General features: G+C 39.3%; 1 protein-coding gene across 3 annotated transcripts in view; it reads left to right on the top strand.

Annotated features, from left to right (window-relative positions):
* The window catches only part of lhfpl2 (LHFPL tetraspan subfamily member 2), a 109,840-nt gene that overhangs the window by 83,251 nt on the left and 6,059 nt on the right, over nt 1–20,530 (top strand). For all 3 annotated transcript variants that reach the window (XM_008102920.3, XM_008102918.3, XM_008102917.3), the window contains one exon: nt 7,828–8,592. In XM_008102920.3, the coding sequence (XP_008101127.1) occupies nt 8,172–8,592 (421 nt within the window). In that variant the 5' untranslated portion in view covers nt 7,828–8,171. The remainder of the gene's footprint in view (nt 1–7,827; nt 8,593–20,530) is intronic.

Here is a 20,530-nt window from a genome sequence, read left to right as displayed (position 1 = left end):
TAGATGTGGTAGGCTGGGAATACTTATGAGTTGAAGGCACACACACCTCTTTACAACTAAAACAAACACTGTTGGTTACACAAAAAGTAGATGAATTTTGAAAAAAAGATGAGAGGTAGACTTTTGATTGATATGAAATTCAACTCCTTTTAAAGTATGTAGATGTGTATGGGAAATACCCTGGAAACAGTGAGACAGGAAATCAAAGTCATTATCCAGATTGACCAACTTCCATTAACTTTGTCTGTTTTGCTGCTATTCTGCATAGAAAGAGTGATAGAAACTGTCAGTTGGTGGTTTAAAAACTGAGTTTAGTCAAGTTGAGGGAAGCTGACTAGAAGCCTCTCTTTTGTGTGTGCACAAATAATGTGAACTCATAGAAGTATCTTTAAATGGCAATAATTTAAACACATGCACATATAAATAGCTGCTACCTCTGCTATCCATTTGCTCAAAGCATTCTCAGAATGTGGTAGATCCAGTAATGAATAACAGTCCAGGGAGAATCTGTGCCAAGACTCTAGCGGCTTTTCCTCATTGTAACTATCAAGATGTTAACCTTCTGTTTGGTAAACAAAAGATACACAAACTCCTCTGAATGATTTCATTTCAGACTGTACTGGACATGAGAAGAAAAGGCCTGGTGGTGCCTGCAGCTGCTGCTTGCTTTTCTTCCCCCCCCCCCCTTTTTTTCTCAAAAATGGTCCCATTTCAGCTGTCTGTGTGGCCCTCACTGCAGCTGTTTATTTAAGCTCAGCCAAAATGCACTTTTCTAAAGTTGATTTATTAGTTAACCAAACAAGAGAGGCTGCACTGGATAGAAATTTAGGGGAGTGCTGATATTAATCCTTTCAGGCTGGTTTTTTTTTCATTTTTCAAAAGAAACCAGAAATTAGAGTTTGTACAACTAGAAGAGCAGAAGCCTTCTGACCTTCCTTATAGTTGAATCCAGATTGTCCATGTCTCAAAGAAGTTTTAGGCGACGTTCCTTCAAATCCTTCTGAACATGATGTACTTCAAATAGAGGAGAGGAAGACCAAGAACCAAGGTGTGCCTTAAAAGAGGCATCTCTGCTGAGCAAGTACAGTGTATAAGTTAAACACAGGTGGCTTAAGCAAACAATCTACACCTACAGTAGAAGTGCAAGGAGAACCTCAGAATCACTAACTTGCAAGAAAAACCTTTGCTCCGACTGTAGAATGCAATTTTTGTATCAGTATTTTTGAATTGATATTAAAGTACAACGTAAGACCAAAAAGCTTTTCCAGGAACTCAGTCATTCCATGTGCTTAACTGGTGGGGGACTGGGGTTGTGTACATTAAAGGGAAATGCATTCAGAGTTGTTACTTGCCTCTAATAAATTGATGTTGCATAATCCTGCTTTCTCAGGAATAGGGCCACTAAACTAAGCCTCCATTCTCTGAAAACTCTGTGATCCTAGTTCTAGTTTATTGGTTATTGCTGAGACTTGTTGCATTTTAAACTCCACTCAAAAGGGCCCTGTAACAGCTGTGCTCATCTTGCAGACATATTTGTGGAGAAGGAATGATAGAAGCAATGGTTTGTCAATTAAACGTGCCTGCAATATTAATGAGTCCCTTTGCAGCACGTAAGATGCATCTGATCATTACAAATATGATGGTGTTGTGTATTTATCTACTCCAATTTTTAAAGAAGGTGACACAGTTGAAATCACCTGCCACTGATAATAGAGGACAGTGTCTTCCAAAATAGCATCCTCCAGATGGGCTGGATTACAATGCTTATAATCTCAGCCAACATATTGGCTGTGGGCAGTGGAAACTGTAATCCAACACATCAGCAGGATGCCAGCTGAGAGAGGCTGTCTATCACAACTTATTGTTTCTACCATTTTGCTCACAAGCAGTGTCCTGGTTCCTGACCATAAAAACTGAAACCTCTTTAAAAGGAAACAGCACAAAGAATAACATGGAGCGATTCAGTTTACTTTGGATAAACTATCTAACACATTGTTAATCCTAGGCATTAGTGACTTCATGCAGTGGTTGCCATTTCTGAATTCTTTCTGAATGAGATATTGCTGACTATCTTCTGTAGGCTCTTCTACTTCCACTCTGATTATCAAATGAATGGGTAATGGTGGAGTGGGGGAAGTATGACATTGCATCACATATTTCACCAATCCTAATTAAACAGATGCCTTTTATCATTTATCCAAATGCAAACAGAAGTCTCATTTCCAGAACTTCTTGAATACTGGCTATGTAATAGCAATGATTGTCAATACAGATAGCCTTTTAAAAAGATGTGCAATTTTGAGTGAAAAGGAAAGTATATCCCTTTAATCTGAGAGGCAGCTCAAAGATGGGAAGTTGATATAATGTTCTGAAATTATAGCTGATACATTGTAAAAAATAAAATGCTCTGAGTTGAAGACGATTCAGTCATGCCATGGAGGGTACACTAGTTGAAGCAGCCAAAATGATTAGCTAGTTGTCAAAACAATATAAGCCTACAGAGGATCAGAAGCAGATTTCATACTGTGAGGTAGTCCCCTTATTCTCAGTAGTAAATCCTATTGAGCTCAGTTGGGTTTATTTCTGAGTAGACATGTCTAGGATTGCATTACTGGGACTGAACTGGGCACAGGCCTGATTATTTTTAGAAAAATGTCGCTTGATTCAGTGAAACAGGTCTGTCATGACTAATTTTAGGGGCCCTGCTTTAAATATGATATGTAGAGGAAAGTCCAATATTGGGAACACAGAAAGATTAATTCTTTATTGTGTACACTATCTGTGTTGTCTATACTATCTGCCTGTGGTTCTTCAGAGTTTGCGAAGATGCTTCCCCAAACCTATCTAAATAATGGAAGAATTGAACCCAGAACCTTCTGCATACAGAGCAGGTTCTTCATCTCTGAGAGCTTCCATCTCATTTGACCTTATTATTATTGTATTATTACAAGGAAGCAGCACCTGCTATTTGAGGTATTCTATTTGCTTTATTTAGCTAATAGTAGGATGAGCTTTGGGAATGCCAGATTACCCCTGGAAGCACAAGGCCTGGCTTGGACTTTGGTTAGTGGATGCCCAGCTGGAGCCTGGAAGTCTCTATTGCTTTTTTGCCTCCGCCAGGGCAGCTGTGAAGGAAATTGTCTGCAGTGATTGTGGCACAGACATAGATTGGCTGAATGTGTATGTCTGCTGTCATTGGAGATTGAAGGCAGGGGCTGGCAGCACTGAACCTAAAACTGAGAAAATTAATTTTTGAATTACAACTGGCTGTGCTGTTTGGAAAATTTTGCAAATTCCACTAAAACAGCAAGTTTTCTAATTTTACTTTTAGCATCTGTGCAGAGCTTAAGCACTTTTTACATAGACTCTGAACCACACCTGAAACCTTTAACTTATGGTATGTTATGTCTAGTAGTAAAAATGGCATTTGTTTCTGTTTCATATTTCAGATACCTTGCTTGTTATCACTATATTGTCATATGATAAATTATTCATCCTTTTACTACTTTTCCTTTCTAGTGATCTCCACCTGTAAAATAAATATGAACCTTGCTTTTCCTTGCATAACTGTAGATACTTCTAGCACATTAACTCCATATCATGGAGGGATTATATATTCTGTGCCTTATTTCCTCTGAGCTGCAAACTGCTCTCAGTAGCTGTAGGAGTGTTTCTGCACCCAACAGCGAGATGTTTCCCACATTTGAAAAGTTTACTTGTTGGGTCAGGATTTATTTGTTCTGTTGGTCTGTCAGCAATGTTTTGAGCCTCCTTGACTCCCATTTTTAGAGAAAAGTTGGGATATAACAACTGTGGTGGGAGCATTCCCCCTAGCCCCCCCACCCACCCACCCACCACCCACCCCGTCCCCTTGAATTTGCTTTGGAAAAATTGAAGCCATCCGGTGCAGATTTTTGAGCCTTGCTGCAGGAAGGAGGGAAGGAGATATTCCTCTTGTGGTAGATGAAGTGGACTAGTGCAGTGTTAAAGTTAACTCTGTTTCCTAAGCCAAGGTTCTTATTAAACTCTTCACCTCCTTTGTGACATGGGTAAAGTCAAAAGAGACTATTATTGCAGTTCCTTCCTCCTAGTTTATTATTAAAATGGGACATGCTGAGAGGATTTGCTGTTTTGGCAACTGATACGTTATCTTTCAGCTTTTGTTATTTACAGAGGGTGTGTTTGCACCACATGCCCATCTGTCTGCCTGACAGTGATGCTGCTTGTCTTTTAATTTCTGCCAGAGGTCACATTGCAAACTGAACTAAGCTCTTTGCTTTAACTGTCTTTTAGTGTATCCGGAGGCTGGGGCGTGTTTTTTGCTTTTCTTAAATTAAGAAAACATATCCCTAATAAAATGTTACTTTCTGTTAACCAGTATTATGTTAGTGTGTACTCTCAAGCACAGACCATAACTATCCATCTACTAAGTCATGTCAATCATGCCAACTTTGGGATATTTTAGTGCTGTGGAGAAACTCAGTATGTGCACGGGTGTCATCTCAGACACTCCGGCACATCAATGCGCTTTTGTGTGGAACTGCTTCCACATGGTGTCATTTTAAGTATCAGCAGCCACCCAACAACTTGTTTGTTTAATTATGCTTTACCCACTCTTGGTGCAAGGAATGCAGACTCAGCATATGGTTTCCAGATGGCTTCTTACCAGGCCAAAACTTGGAATCATAGAGTTGGAAGAGACCACATGGACCATCTAGTCAAACCCCCTGTCATTCAGGAAAGCACAACCAAGGCACTTCTGAGTACAACAGAATCAAAGTGGGTTAGCGGAAAATATATTGTAGCCACATGCCTGTTATGTCTCCTGATGCAGGACCTTGGCCATTGTTTCAACAACACATACATATTCTGCAAGGGAGCTTGGAACTGTTTTTAAGATGGGGGTGCTCAGTTTTGGCAGGAAGGTTATTAAATTTGCCCACATGCAGGGTGAAGGCAACTTACTTTTCCCATCGGTTGTCAGTTAGACATCCTTAAATGTAATGATTCTTACAAGCTCAAATGTACTTAGAACTACCATCCATGTATTATGTAGCTTACGCCCAAAAAAATAAGTACAATAGACTCTTTATTATCCCTAGGAGGTCCAATGACAATTGCTCTTATAATGTTTCTTAATATTTCTTAATGCTTCGTTTAGTATGCTTCTGATTGATAATTCCTGAAGAGACTGAACAATGTAAGAGTCTTGGCGGTCTAATTTAGCTGGATAATTTCAAGGAGAGCTGCACCCCCCCCCCCCAGCCTAATATTAGGAAGGACGTCAGCCCCAGCATTCCAATGTCTGTGCTTTATTGGGTTCATATGAAATTGTTAATTGTGTTGATACTGTAGAATGTAGCCTGGTGCATTTGAACAAGCCAGAGAATGTTGTGAATGGAGATGATGAAGTTTCACTATAGAAATTAAATGAGTACAGAAGGTGGTGAAAGGCTAATAGGCACAGGGAAAAGGCAGAACTACTCAACATCTTCTTAGTCTCAGTCTTCTCCCAAAAGGAAAACTGTTCAACCTGAGCAATATGGAGTGAACGGGACAATAGGGGAAATGCAATCCAAAATGAGTAAAGAAGTAGTCAAGAAAAGCCAGGCTTCTAAATAAATTCAACTTCAGGGCCAGATGAACTACATCCAAGAGTATTGAAGGAACTAGCAAAATTGATTTCAGTACCACTGGCAGTAATCTTATTTATTTATTTATTTATTTACATCATTTATATTCCGCCCTTCTCACCCCGAAGGGGACTCAGGGCGGATCACATTACACATATTAGGCAAACATTCAATGCCTTTTTAACACAGGACAAAGACAAACAAACATAGCTCCGAGCGGGCCTCGAATTTATGACCTCCTGGTCAGTGACTCATTGCTCTCCCGTCTGCGCCACAGCCCCGGGCTTTGAGAATTCTTACCAAACAGAAGTCCCAGCAGACTGGAGGAGGGCAAATAATAATAATACTTTATTTTAATAATAATACTTTTATAGGCCGCCTTGCCTCTCCGAGGGGACCCAAGAAGGGGAAAAAATAGGACCTAAACAATTATTGTCCAATCAACCTGGCATCAATACTAGGAAGAATTCTGGAGCAAATCATTAAAGCGGCAGCCTGTAATCACTTAGAAAAGAATGCTATGATCATCAATGGTGCTCACCTCCATTTCTAAGCGGAAGAGCCAGCGTTGTCTGTAGATCATGTGGCCAGCATGACTGCATCGAGTTCCGTTACCTTCCCACCGGAGCAGTACCTATTTATCTCACATTTGCATGATTTGCATGAAGCTAGGTTGGCAGAAGCTAGGGCTAACAGAGGGAGCTCACCCTGCTCCCCAGATTTGAGCTGCCAGTGTTTGAGTAAGCAAGTTCAGGGAATGCTGTGGATGTAACATATCTTAATTTCAGTAAGGCCTTTGACGAGGTCCCCCATGATCTTCTTGCAAGCAGACTAATAAAATGCAAGGTGGACAATAGAACTGTTAGGTGGATTTGTAATAGGTTGAGTGACTGAACCGAAAGGGGGCTCACCAATGGTTCCTCTTCATCCTGGAAAAAAGTGACTATTGGAGTGCCACAGGGTTCTGCCCTAGGCCTAGTGTTGTTCAACATCTTTATTAATGATTTGGATGAAGGTACTGAGGGCATGCTTATCAAGTCTGCAGATGACATCAAACTGAGAAGGATAGCTAATACTTTAAACTAACTTAATAGATTAAAGAGCTGGTTCAAAACTAACAACATGAATTTCAACAAGGAGAAATGTAGGATACTACACTTAAGCAGAAAAAATGAAATGCAGAGACACAGGATGGGTGACACCTGGCTTGACAACAGTCCATGTGAAAGAGATCTTGGAGTCTTAGTAGACCACAAGTTGAACATGAGCCAATAATGTGATGCAGCGTCTGAAAAAGCCAATGGGATTTTGGGCTGCATCCAAAGGAGTATAGTGTCTAGATCAAGGAAAGTCATGGTGGCCTTCTATTCTGCTTTGATTTGACCTGTGTTCAGTTCTGGCCACCACAATTCAAGAAAGATATTTACAAGCTGGAACATGTCCAGAGGAGGGTGACTAAAATGATCACAAGTCTGGAGACCATGCCCTATGAGGAGTGGCTTAGAGAACTGGGCATGTTTAGTCTGCCGAAGAGAAGGTTTGAGAGATGAAATGATAGCCATGTTTAAATATTTGAAAGGATGTCATAAGGGGGGGGGGGCTTGTTTTCTGCTGCCCTGGAGACCAGGACTCATAACAATGGGTTCAAATTACAGGAAATGAGATTCTACTTGAATATTAGGAAGAAATTCCTGACTGTAAGAGTGTGGTAGAGGCACCTTTTTTGAGTCTTTTAACCAGAGGCTGGATGGCCATCTGGAATAAGACCCATTGTTTTTAGTGGCGTTTACTCCCAGGGAACTTTAGATAGACTGCATTCTAAGTTGCTTTTATTTCATCTTTGTTGTCATCGACTGCAGCCACTAATGTGTGATTTTCAAGTGAGAATTTGAATGGATGGGTGTGGTTGGAGTTTCTGTGAAGCTTGTAAAGCTTTTGACAAACAACTGCTGAGTTGGATGGTGAGGAACTGATACTGTAAGTACAGGATTGCTGCAGGGCATTAATCACTCTCCTGAGGTTAAAAGGTTGGAAAGTCTCCAGCAGACAAGCCCATGTTAGAACTATTAAATGTTGATTTAGATCTCTGCTCAAAACTTGGATTGTTTTCAGAGATCATAGGGCTAGTGTTAAACCTTTTCCCCCTCAGTCAGTACTAACTTTCTCTCCCTGTGTCTTCCTTTTTTCTCTGTAGGTATGTGATGTCAAACCAGTAGGCAGTCTCAATGGAGCCTCCCACACACTGCTGGAACGTCATGTGCCAGTATGAATATTAACACAGCCACACACACTTCAGCACTCTGCAACCAAAGAAGAGAAAAAGAGAAACCAAATGTTTGAAATCAGTGAGTGGATTGCTTGCAAAACTTTGCCTGTCTAACATCTACCAAGAACACCTCCCATTTCTGGAGAAGAGTGGAAGAGAAACAGGATCTTCCTTTTCCTCTAACTTGAGAAAAGGAGAGTGAGTTTTACAATTCTTTTTTACCTTGGATATCAAGCTCTCCGTTGCAGTGGCCACGATCACTGGACAGCAATATGTGTCATGTCATTGTCACCTGCCGTTCAATGCTGTGGACACTCCTGAGTATTGTTGTGGCTTTCGCTGAGCTCATAGCTTTCATGAGCGCCGATTGGCTGATTGGCAAAGCTAAACCTGGGCGTCCTGAGGAGTTGGATGACTGGACAGGGGAGCCATATCGTCCGACCCTAGGGATCTATGGACGGTGCACCAGAATCCCGCACATGCAGTCTTCCATGCCTGATACGCTTTGCGGCCCCTATGCAGAGAACTTCAGTGAGATCGCCAGTGGGTTCTGGCAAGCAACTGCTATTTTCCTTGCCATGGGGATTATGATACTCTGTGCTGTTGCATTTGTATCTGTCTTCACTATGTGTGTACAGAGTATTATGAAGAAAAGTATTTTTAACGTCTGTGGATTGCTACAAGGGATTGCAGGTAGGTGCGACCAAGTGCTAATCTGAAACACCCTTTATTTAATATGCTTATTTTCTGTAGATAACAAAACAATTTTCTTTTCTAGGTATTCTCCTGTTCTAGTTGACCTAATCTAAAATCAGGAAAAAAATCCAATATAAATAAAAATTGTGTGTTTACCAGATAAATCATATCTGATACATCAATGGAAAGGTGAATTACATATTCTATAATTGTTTTAAGGAGGGATATTTGGAATCAATGGAGGAAAATGGGTAATTTTTCTATCGGCATGCTCTCTGTTATATCTATGATTTATCAGTACAAGAAACAAAACTCATTTGTCTATGTTACATTGATCAGAAAACAAACATGCACATGTTGTCCTTGACCAGTTCAGTTAAAACATAGCCAAATTTGGTTGTGAGAAGAGGGAGAATTTGGACTGTTACTGTTATTGCTTGTGCCTGTTAAGGCACTGTTGAAGGAAACCCACACTGCAGTGTAAGCGATTTGTTTAAAATGACATATTCCAGTTTTTAGGCCTGAGAAATTGTAATGTGGGATCATTCTGTTTTAATATTTTTGAATGTTTGGTCAAATTGTTTTTCTTCTGTTTTAATCTCATTCATCTGTTTCAAATGCTACGACAAACAATGGTCAAGATCCTGCATCAGCATCGTAAGTATGATGACAGAGCTCCATCATCATAGTTTTGACAGATGAGGCCACCCCAGACTTACGTTTATATTTGAGGCAGTGCCTTGAATGCAGGATTTCTGAGGTGCTGGAGATTGGGGTGCTGAGAAATGATATTCACAGTGTGCTCCTGGTTGAGAGTGCCTGAGAACAGTCAGTGAAGATACCCTGGATCCTGTAGAAGTGCTTGTCCCAAAGCCCCCGGTCACTGGGAGCACGTGTCAAAATTAATTTCAAAGGCTCCAATTTCCAGCGCCTTGGAAATGCCTTGGTCAGGGTGCTATCAAGCTGCAAAGGTTGGTTGTAGGTCATGTTCAGGAATTCGTGACTATATGAATCCCTAGAGGTTACAATATTATACAGTGAGCCCTCCATATTTAGTGGGGTTAGGAGTGCAGGACTCCCACAAAAGTGGGAAAACCACATATACAGAACCACTGTGTTTTTACTGGAGAGAACACTTTTCTAGGAATCTCTTGGCCCTCCTATCCAACTCTGTGGTGGATGTTGTCCATAAAGTCAGAATGGAGGACCTAGAGATTCCTAGAAAGAACATTTTAATCAAATCTATGAACAATTAAATCTGCAAAAGTCAAACCCATAAATGTGCTGTATATGTCCATCTTATCATATTGTAACTGTTGAATAGGATGCCAGCCAGCGATTTAATGCTAAAATAATAGGGTTTTACTGATATCTTGGCTATATGTTGCCTGATCACTCATAGATTGTACATTTGTACATTTATCTCCCTATTTTGAGATAAAACTATGAATTGATGTATCACGTGAACCAGCACACTATGATTTGCATTTGGGAAGCATGTTTTTTTTTTCTTGGTTCCAGTGCAAGGTTAGCAGCAGGGCCGTAGCCAGAAAAAAATTTCGGGAGGGGTTTTGAAAATTTCGGGGGGGGGGGGGGGGTTGAACCCCTAGCACGCACGCCTCCTTGCTACAAACCTGTCAATATCTGCTTGAGATAGTGCCTGGAGGGACTCTTAATGTTTTGCATCTCATAGACTTAGCATGGGGATTTGGTTAACCAGTTAAAATTCATGAGTAAACCAGATTTTTTTTATAACCTGAAAAATTTCGGGGGGGGGGGTTGAACCCCTAAAACCACCCCCTCGCTACAGGCCTGGTTAGCAGGACTACTATCATCAATTACTTTTCTGGTATGGAAAATGGCAAACTGGAATAGCGGGAAGAAACTGTTGAGAGATGGGTTTCATTGAAGTTTTTAAATACTGTGATGAACCTGAGGATAGTTTAAAGTCTCATCACATCAAACCATGGTTTGGCATTATAAATGGCCCAGCAAATTGTTGTTCTTTCTGTAGTTCTTCTTCCAACCTGCTTTTAATTTTGTTTAAGAAAAACCTGAACAGAAAAGGAGGCAAAATTAGTGCTTCCCCAATCCACTGTAAATCGGATGGTCAGCTACTTCTGGATTGCTACAGTTCCAGATTTATGCTGCCTCCTTATGGTGATTTTACGGATTTTCAACCTGTAACACAAGTAGCCTACATTTCTTTTAAGTGCAGTTTTCATAAATGGAAGCCAACCACCCAATTTTTGAAATATTACTTTCTCACAAAATATATTGTGACTAGAGTATTAGTAAGCTTGAAATGACTGTACTGGGTTCATTAGAGCTTTGTCTGGGTAGCATTACTTTGACTGGATTATTGCCAGTGTTCAGCTGATGACGTGCTGTAGCTCTGATGCATGGTTTTTCCCATTTCTGGTCTTGCAGACCGCTTAAGCAAGTGTTCCAGGAGTCTGCCAGCACGGCTGTAAGCAGATAGGGCAATAAAAACCTCTCACTTTTGGATTCACTTTTAGTTTGCTGACAGATTCTGTTTTTCTAGGTTGTTTCTATGAAGTGCAAATACATTTCTTAAATTAGTTGTGGTTTTGTGTTCTTTTAATATTTGTTTGGAAAATGGTATGGCTTTTTCCCTAAACTTGGTCATCTTAAATTTTATTGTGGGCCACAGAATGAGCATTCTAATAATAATAATAATAATAATAATAATAATAATAATAATAATAATAATAATAATAATAATAATGGTCCTATTTTATCAACAGGGCAGAATTCCATATTTGATCAGAAATAATTCCCATGGACTACAGAGCTGGTTGTTCCCTAACAATTTCCTGATGAAATTGTTGTGCAAGGTTTCTTAGAAAACCTTTATAAATATCTGTGATTAATGCTTAATATGTTCCTGGGCTGTTCTCTTTGTGTGTAAAACCATACTCCCATTGTTGAATCTTTCTTCAATTTCTTATGCTGTGATTTTGAAAATATGTACAGAATTTCATTTCTGTACAGACACTTCTGTTCTTTTCAGGTTGCAGTCCAAGACCTTTTTCTGGATGAACAATGTAGACCTGCCAGGTCACAGTGAGCCCACACACCATCTTGGTCTAAACTACTTTTGAGTCTGTCTACATACAATCTCGTCTTCTTGATTTAAAAGTTCCTCTTTGAATTCTTGCTTTTTTTAGTGCTTACAGTTCCCTTTTTGTTGTTGAAAGTGGGGAAGCTGTAATCTTCATTTTGTAAACATTTAGAACCCAGACTGTTAAGGAAAAAAACCATGCCTTCAGCTTCAAAGGGCCCAAGAGCAATTGGATCATATCATTAGATCAGTAATTGCTGCTTTACTCACAAAAGAAGAATGGACAGGCTTTCATTTCAGCATCTTTTGGGAGTGTGTGAGCTATTTTTAAGAAGTCTCTGAATCACTTGGAAAATTTGGCATAAGGAATTTTGTTCTTTGAAGTACTAATAAGGAATTAATTTTAAGTAGATTGATTGTAATAATAGCCTCCTCTTTCCAGCCTGTCAATTTCTGCAGCATGGTTATTATCAGTATTGTTTAGAACAACCTTCAGCTTTCAGGGTTTTTTTTTTTTATAGATTTATACTAGAAATGTATCCTGAAGATATTTGAGAACTTATTGTGAGAAGATAGATATTTTCTAGGTATGGTTTGGGAGCATATCTTGTGCAAGTAGCGGCTACAGAGTAACATCCCATGGACTTTCTTGTCCCAGAGCATGAGAAAGTGACAGAAGCAGATGGTGATGCTAAAGCTTCTATGAGACATAAAAAAGCATCTATGACCATAACTTTGCTATTCCAGACGTGACTGATTATCATGTATTCTGCTTTTTTCTACTACAGTACATGTATGTGACTTCTTTTGTGCATATGCATTATGTGCCATGGAAATTGCTTCTACATTGTGTTTTTCTGATTGAAATGTTCCCAGTTCCCAGTTAAGGAATATTGAGGAATTCAAATGCAGGCAAAGGCAGTCCCCTTGTTGGCAATGTGAGAGTTGGAGATCAAGAGCAATCAAGAGAGGTAATGAGATCTCAACTCCATTAGCAACAGAAAAGTAACTTCTTTTGAGATCCAGGTGCCCCTGTCCTGTGCAAAGCTACTTACTCTTTTCTTAAGCAGAGAGAATGGGATTTCTCAAGGACTCTCTCTACTGTTACAGCTAGAAAAACATCCAAGGTCTGTATAAGTAAAATTTACCAAATTGTAGTTCAATGAAAAAGAGTTGCCTTTCATGAAGGTAGAAACCCTCAGAATTAAGTTCCAGTCCTTTGGTTTCCTGTCATTTAGCGTCCCTGTTTTGTAGCTAAATTTGGTATCTTGAAATCTGTGAGTGGTGGTGGGGGTGGAGAGGGAGAAAACATTTAGAGGGTTCTACCACTTAAATAGTGTCTTCTCTCCTAGCGGGAAAGATCCATGGGATTATTCAAACTAATATGGTGATGTTTTCCTACAAACACATATATCAGGGTTGGATGAGACAGCATTGTTTCAATTAAGAAAGGAAAGAAAGGTGTTTGTAAGGCTTAATGAAATTACACAAACATATTTTAGCCAACTATGAACACCTTAAACAGATTTTAGAAACTTTCTTGCTCAAAACTTTCCTCACCCTTTACACTTTTCATTTAGTGTTTTCTGATCGCCTCCGTGGAAAGTAAACAAGGTAAATTTGCTTTTCCATTTGCCAATGCAGTCTTTTGTTGTTGTTGTTGTTTAATCTGAGGGAATGCGCATGTTCTAACATTTAGTATGGTTCTAAGCAGCAGGAGGGCAGATCTTATACAATATGTGTGTGCTGGAGATAGGACTTAAGATGGAAACATAGAATTAGCTTGTTAGGAATATTTTGTCACTTGTCAGTACACCAGAATGAAAAACAGCAGAAATAGAGCAGTAGAATAATTATCCAGACTTTTTCTAAATTTGGAGACATCAGCAAGCCAGCATCTGCTTACTCTGTACCACAAACACCAACAGAATCAGAAAAATGTTTCTTAAGAATGGAGATGACCAATTTCTTTACCATCTACCTTACTCAATTGCCCATCATCTGGAGGAATGTTGCCAGATCAATGTGGAAAGTATTGTGTATGTAAATAGACAAAGTTTCCATGTTTGGTGTTGTTGTTGATGATGATAATGATAATAGCAACAGCCACACCATTGTTATCACCATCTCCTCCACCATCAAGAGTTTTGGATCCATAATTGTTCTGTTTTCAGCAATAAATACTATATATTCATGATTGTGGCATTTTTGCCACTATTGGAAATGGCTCTCCGCCAACATAGTTTAACATCCAGTAGTTGTACCAAATGAAAAATGTCTGTTCAGTTGGCAATGGAACACAGGAGGATGACATGTCCTGCTCTCTTTTGCCAACATGAGAGACTGTGACAATCAGAAGCAGGTCCCCTGTTGCAGTTCTTTGTCCCAGCCTTGCTCATGCTGCACCCGCTGCCAGCTGAAAGGACTCCTTTGCCTGTGGTTGAGCACTTCTTACTTCCTCGTGGTTTCTCTGTTACACTACCTCCTCCTCAAGCTGTTTTATCACCAAAGTTAGTGTGAGGCAACTTTGTTCTACCTGTTTTTTCACTGATCTTGGGAATGTGATTTTGAAGAAGGATAAGATTAGGCCTAAACGTTTTGTATGCACATGACAGAGACATCTGGATAAATTAGATGCTCTAACAGAACAATTACAGAGGAGCACTGTGCAAAATGAACTGGAAATTTCCTTGTGGCCATTTCTGTAGTCATTTTAGCAAAACATTAAAGTATCAGTCAACAGATCTTTCTGAAATGAAAACAATCAGAAAGCTGGCCACTGAGCTTTTGAGAAGCAGCCTGCTTGACATATGTTTCTCATTTTAGGAATGAGCAAGACTAAACTTGCATGGCGATAGTTACAAAGATAGTACACACTAAATCTGCGTATACAGGGAAAATTGCGTCAAAGATTGTGAAATGTGTGTTTTTACTCTCCATATCTTTCTCGGTTGGTTTACAGCACAATTCCAACTGCATATCCATGCAGGAAAACGCCACTGATTTCCAGGCAACATACTCCAGTTCAGCATTACAAAATTAATGGTTTAACAGATTGGAATGACAAGATGGAAGTTTTGTTATCAAAAAGGCCTGGGATATTCAATAGCATAACTATTTTCTAGCTTTGGTGAGATTAATATTGTTGACAATAGTTTTGATAATCCCATTGGCCATACTGACTGAGGGATTATGAGAGTCTTAATTCAAAATAGTAACTTTTCCAACCTAACAGTTTCAGTCCAAAATACACATCCAGAAAGGTTCTTGAAATCTGTTGATGCACATTTTGTTATGAGGCACTTATCTTAAAATGCCATTAATATATAATTAAAACTCAGGGGAAGTCATTGATAATTTGAAAACTGGATGAAGATGATGAGCCCAAATGTTGTGTAGAGACAATGAGAAAGGTAAAACATGTCTGATGTGTTCTTCTTGTCTTCATATTGCACTGGTTAAAGTAGGGTTCACTTAGTGCACTTAGGGCCCTTCCACATAGACCTATATCCCAGGCAGAAAATCCCACAATATCTGCTTTGAACTGGGTTATCTGAGTCCACACTGCCATATATTCCAGTTCGAATTAGATAATGTGGGATTTTATTCAGCTGTGTGGAAGGGGCCTTAGATGCAGGACTAGATCCTGGATATCCAAGGTGAGAAGATAAACACAAAAGAAGAAAACTATTACGTGTGTTTAATTCTCTGGCTAGGGAAAAGCAATCTACACACTGCTGGATTTTCCCTAATTTGCTGCCCTTCCCTATAGAAGAATGAATATTTATGGTAACAGCCAGGGCTCCATTTCCCCCCAACCCTAGTTCTTTGTACTGGAGCATTTGAATGGATGGAGGGCCTATGAGCTCTAGTTTTATAGTGGGCCTAGGTTTTATAAAGAGACTGTGAGCTCTAGTTTTCAAGTCTTTCACCTCAGCACACCTGTTGAAACACCAGCTGCCTTTGTCACATTGTTTCTTGGTATCCCAGAGGACTCACTGGCTAGCCTTATTGGGGATGAGAGCTGCCCTTTGTGAATAGGGTAACCCTAGAATATTCCCAAGTCTTGTTCCCCACTTCCAGAGTTTGAGCATTGTTGAGAAAAATGATAGTGGTTGTCAACCTGCTTTTCCGGAAGCTTGTCTGCTGTTATTGACACACCTTTGATAATTGTTGTAATCCACTGGTACAGCTCTTGGTAGAGGTTACATAGAGGGAAGAAGAGAAAACCACTCATTATAAGAATGGTGTTATGATGTTTGTGATTCACTGGATGGGGATGTTCTAGACAAGGGAAGGAAGAGGGTATTAGTAAAAGGCTTGTTTTTAGTATTGTTGCTGATATACATTAGGAACACCCATGGAAATCTCTTGGTCTTGCCTTCCACCTCTTATGGCTTTTTGTTTCAATCTCTTTTTGCCATTTACTTCTGCCGAGTTGAGTTCTGTAAATATTACACAAGAAGATAATTTCCACTAATATTTGCCAATCTTAATTTTTCCTGTTTTTTTTAAAAAAAATTTTTTTGAGTAGAGTTACCACATACAGAGATTCAAGGATGAGAATCCTGACTATCTGCCATCATGCTGAACTTCCACTTTATCTCCAATGCTACTCTACAGGCAGATTAACAGCAGGAGATGTTCTGCTGAGTGTCAGATCTTAACATGAGACAAGGATGAGTCAGATTTTCTCCAGGCTTGCGCAATGATGGGGTTCTTTTCATGTAAAAATATTTTTATCAGTTAAAGAGCTGACAGCTTAATTTATAGGCCTTTGCCTCAATTTCATACCATTTATGTCATGGCTCCATCCTCGGGAAGCCTAGCTACTGTACCCGAGACACATAAACTTCCTGATGCAAGATTCCAGCCATTTCCCTACTCTCCCCATTGTTTAACCAAATCCTTTTTGTAGTCCTCATGTTTGGTTAATTTGTTTTCTGTGGGGCATGTGCAACAGACAGACACTTTCCAGTTTAATTCAGAAATGGGAGAGGATCATTTCTAGATTTGGAGTGAGGGGGTCAGGCTTTGCTAGCATTCTTGGCTGTTTAATGCAGCAGAACAGCATCTGTGCAAGGACCTTGAGTGCTAAACAGTATTCTCCTTATCCAAACAAACAGCTGGGCAACTGTTCTCTGAAGGGACTCTTTCCAGGATCCGGCAGCGTTAGGGGAAGCGAAGGGGAAAGGACCTGTTTTATGTCACTGCAAAGCTTCTATTCCCCTGGTGCTGTTCTGGCCTTGTTTAAATGCAGAGCATGGCAGGCAGTCTTTAGAGTGATGTTGTTCTATAATGAATTTCTAGTGCTCAACTTCATAAATTACGTTTTTGGGTTTAAACACTGGCATTGGTATTAGTTCTGAAAGCTAAATGTAACTCCAGTATTCAGGGATAGTGTTGCTCTGAATATCTGGCACAAGGAAAAGTTACCTCATGTTGGTTGAAGATTTTGGGAAGCTGTAGTCAAAAACATTTTTCCAACCTGGCTGGAGGATTTTGTGAATTTCAGTCTTAAAAAAGTAACTTTCCCTAGCATTTTAAATACCAGAACCAAGCAATGTTTGATGCTTTGCTAGTTTAGCTGAATATTTGCCCCAAAGTCCCTGGTTATCATTTCAAATTGAACTTTGTACTGACCAAATTCGACCCACCAGAGTTATTGTTAAGTTTATGTTGCATTTCAAGAGTTCCAGCAAACCCAGAAAAATACTTATTGCAATCAGTTGACAAGGTTATGTCACTTAATACATTTCAACTCAGAATTTATATGGACAACGCTTTGAGCGCATTTTTGACATCTTTTGCTCTGCAGTCCATTCTTCTAAGTGACCTTGAGGTTATCAACTGATGATAGTATTTAGAGCACACTTTCTTTGTTCTTTATTTTGGGAGCTGTGTATGCTTTAATTTCTTATCTATCCCTTAAGGATGAGTGACAATCATGTGAAAACAGGAGATACTTGTTTGATTGAACAACTAACTTCAAACATTTCGTCTCCAACTCTGGCTTCAACTATTTGCACCTTATTTTCTTAAGGGCATGACAGTAATTAACTAGTTCAATTTCCCCCAGTTTGTATTATGCAGGACTTCAATGAGGACCATTAAGTATTGGATACTTTAATATACAGTACCTAAAAATTGAAGGGGATGTAATTTCTCATTTTTCAGTTACACTACAGAGATGAAATTAGTGGTGAACATAAAGGAATAGAAGGAAGAAACCAGCTTCTTAATGTTGGTCTTTAATTGGTACCGTGACCAATGGACAGAGTGGCTGCACATCATGAAATGTTTGGTCTCTAAACAAAACATTCATGCTTCATAGTGTTGACTTGTACATATTTTCACTTGGGCCTGCTTTTAGGCAGGTGTGTATAGCGTTGCACCTAAATTCAGTGAAGAAGCTAATAAATCTGTTTGTTACAGATGAAATTTAAAGAATTAATGATTATTGGAACCAAATTAAAATAGACTGACTACTTTGCATGAACAGTATATTTAGAGAAATTCTGCAGGATAGGGCTGCAATGCAAAACATATTCAATTTTCAAAAATGACACATAAAGCTTTCTTCAAAAACAGAACGAATAAAAATCCAATTTTCAATGCTGCAGTTGTTCAGAGAGCATTTCAGTGATATTTAGGTATATGATCCTGTACTTTTCCTCTTTTTTGTTGCAAAAAGGCCAGTTTCAACTGCCTTGATATGCCCCTTGACTATCTGGATGTAAGAAATACTATGTTGCAATGATTTCAAATCCTATGCATACTTTGTAGAATGAGATCCTCCAATAATGAATGCAGTGTACTAAAGTGGCCAAAATAGGAGGCGTCTCCTCTTTATCTTTATATTTATTACAAGAGTAACTTGTCTCTGAAAAGTAAGTTAAGGAAGTTAGCCATGGAATACTTCACACCTTCCAGATCCATCATGTTCCTCACTTTTCAGTTTCTTACTAAAATAATAAAATACTTCCCATGACATATTGTAATAGTAGCCCAAGACTGTGTGTTTAGGGACTTCATTGTACGCAATAAAATCACTTAAGAATTGGCAACCCATGGAGGTGATCATACAATGCAAATTTCAACTGTGGGTTTCAGGTATTTTGCCATTTCTAAAGTGTGGGTTTTCCCCATGATCCCTAAGTTGATTGACAAGCAACTTATTTTTCAATTCCCCACACAGAGATGTGTAAAGACATCCCCCTTACCCATTTGTAAATAAAATGATGACATTGTCACGGGGTGGGGGAGCCAAGATGGGCAATATATAATCCTTTCTTCCACCATAATCTTTAGAACTGAGGGGTAAATTATATCATTGTTTAACAATGGCTAATGCTCCCTCAGGTGATGTGGCTCCCACTGAAATAAGTGTTTTTTTAAAAAAAACAGTGCCTTAACTCAGCTTCACTGGAAGGGCGTTGAAGGCAAACAACCCCAGAAAGCATGGTTGCTTAAGACTGATGCTTTAACTCTGCTGTAGTTGAAGGTTTTTGAAGAAAAACGAGGGGGAAGAGACAGTGGAAGGAGATATATGTCTCCTGTGTGGTAGCAAATCAAACAGATAAATCTTAAGAGAAAAACAGAAAAAGATTCCATGTGATGGGGGTAGGAAAATCTTCCATTTCAAAATAAGGTATGGCGAAGCTTAGGGGAAAACCAACAATTTACTTCATTTTACTTATCCTGTGGGAGGAAGTCCTGGGACTCACGATTTTCACTTCATTGAGGCACAATCCCAAGTAAGCATACAGAGGAACCCAGTCAGTGCCAGGTGGTGGTTCCCATGTCATTGAGGCAGGCCGTAGTCTAGATTTTAAAGGAGCTGCTCATACTGTAAAACATATTTGAGTATATAATTCAAAACTTTAAATAGCTTTAACCTTGTACTGTTCTAACTAAGACCTAGAATATATTCACTGCTTCACTGCTATGGTGCCATTACCTGGCCCCAATTCCAACTCTTGTTTAGCAGCCCAGGTTTGGTGTGTTTTGTCCTTTCACCAATTTTCAGGAAGGAGAGGAGTCTATGAATGACTTGGCAAATTTCAATAACTACAAACAGCTGGTGAGCCTCAATATCTTAACAATGATTTCGATCAAGTCTTCTCCAGAGCTTAGAAGAGTTACTTTTTTGGATGACAATTCCTTGAAGCTGGGAGAACCTTGAAATTATTGTCCCTCAGAATAACTTTTTCCCCACTCTGGGGAGAGCTGGGTTTAAGTCACTCTGCAGCTGTTGATATTCACCTGCATTTGTATTATTGAAAGTGTTGGCATTTTAATAGAATAAACAGCAGTCACTCCTGGCCTCAGTAAACAGTATTTCTTGGCATAGCCAAGTGAAATTTTATGCCTCTTTCAAGAGAAATCATGCTTGAGTTCTAAGAGAATGTTCTTTTTGATCTTTTAGTGCACTTTCTTCCTCAGCTTTTTGGACATATTATTTTCCAACATTTTCCTATCTTTTCTTTTTAGCACAATAGGAATGAAGGTCATTGTGCTGAGTTAGAACCACTTCTGAGTATGTGAAAAGTTTCTGTCATTGCAATAAGAAATACCACATTAATCAAACTAGAATACAAAGTTGTATGTGAATGTTTGGGGTGGCATGATTATTGAGAATGAAACTATCAGCATTTCTTATATCTGCTCATTTTATGAAGACTAGGATGAGGTGCACAAAGACAGAGGTGCACAAAGACAGAATTTGGCACAAAGCTGGAGCCACTCTTCAAGAAGAGGCTCCTCGGAGCAGAAGCATGTTGTTTCTTTGCTCCTGCAACTATAAGGAGTACTGTATGAAAAATCTGAGACAGAATTCCAGAATCCCCT

The sequence above is a fragment of the Anolis carolinensis genome, chromosome 2 (assembly GCF_035594765.1).
Source record: "Anolis carolinensis isolate JA03-04 chromosome 2, rAnoCar3.1.pri, whole genome shotgun sequence".
NCBI classification, from domain to species: Eukaryota; Metazoa; Chordata; class Lepidosauria; order Squamata; family Dactyloidae; genus Anolis; species Anolis carolinensis.
Note: the sequence above shows the minus strand (reverse complement) of the source record. Positions and strands in the feature narration are given on the sequence as shown.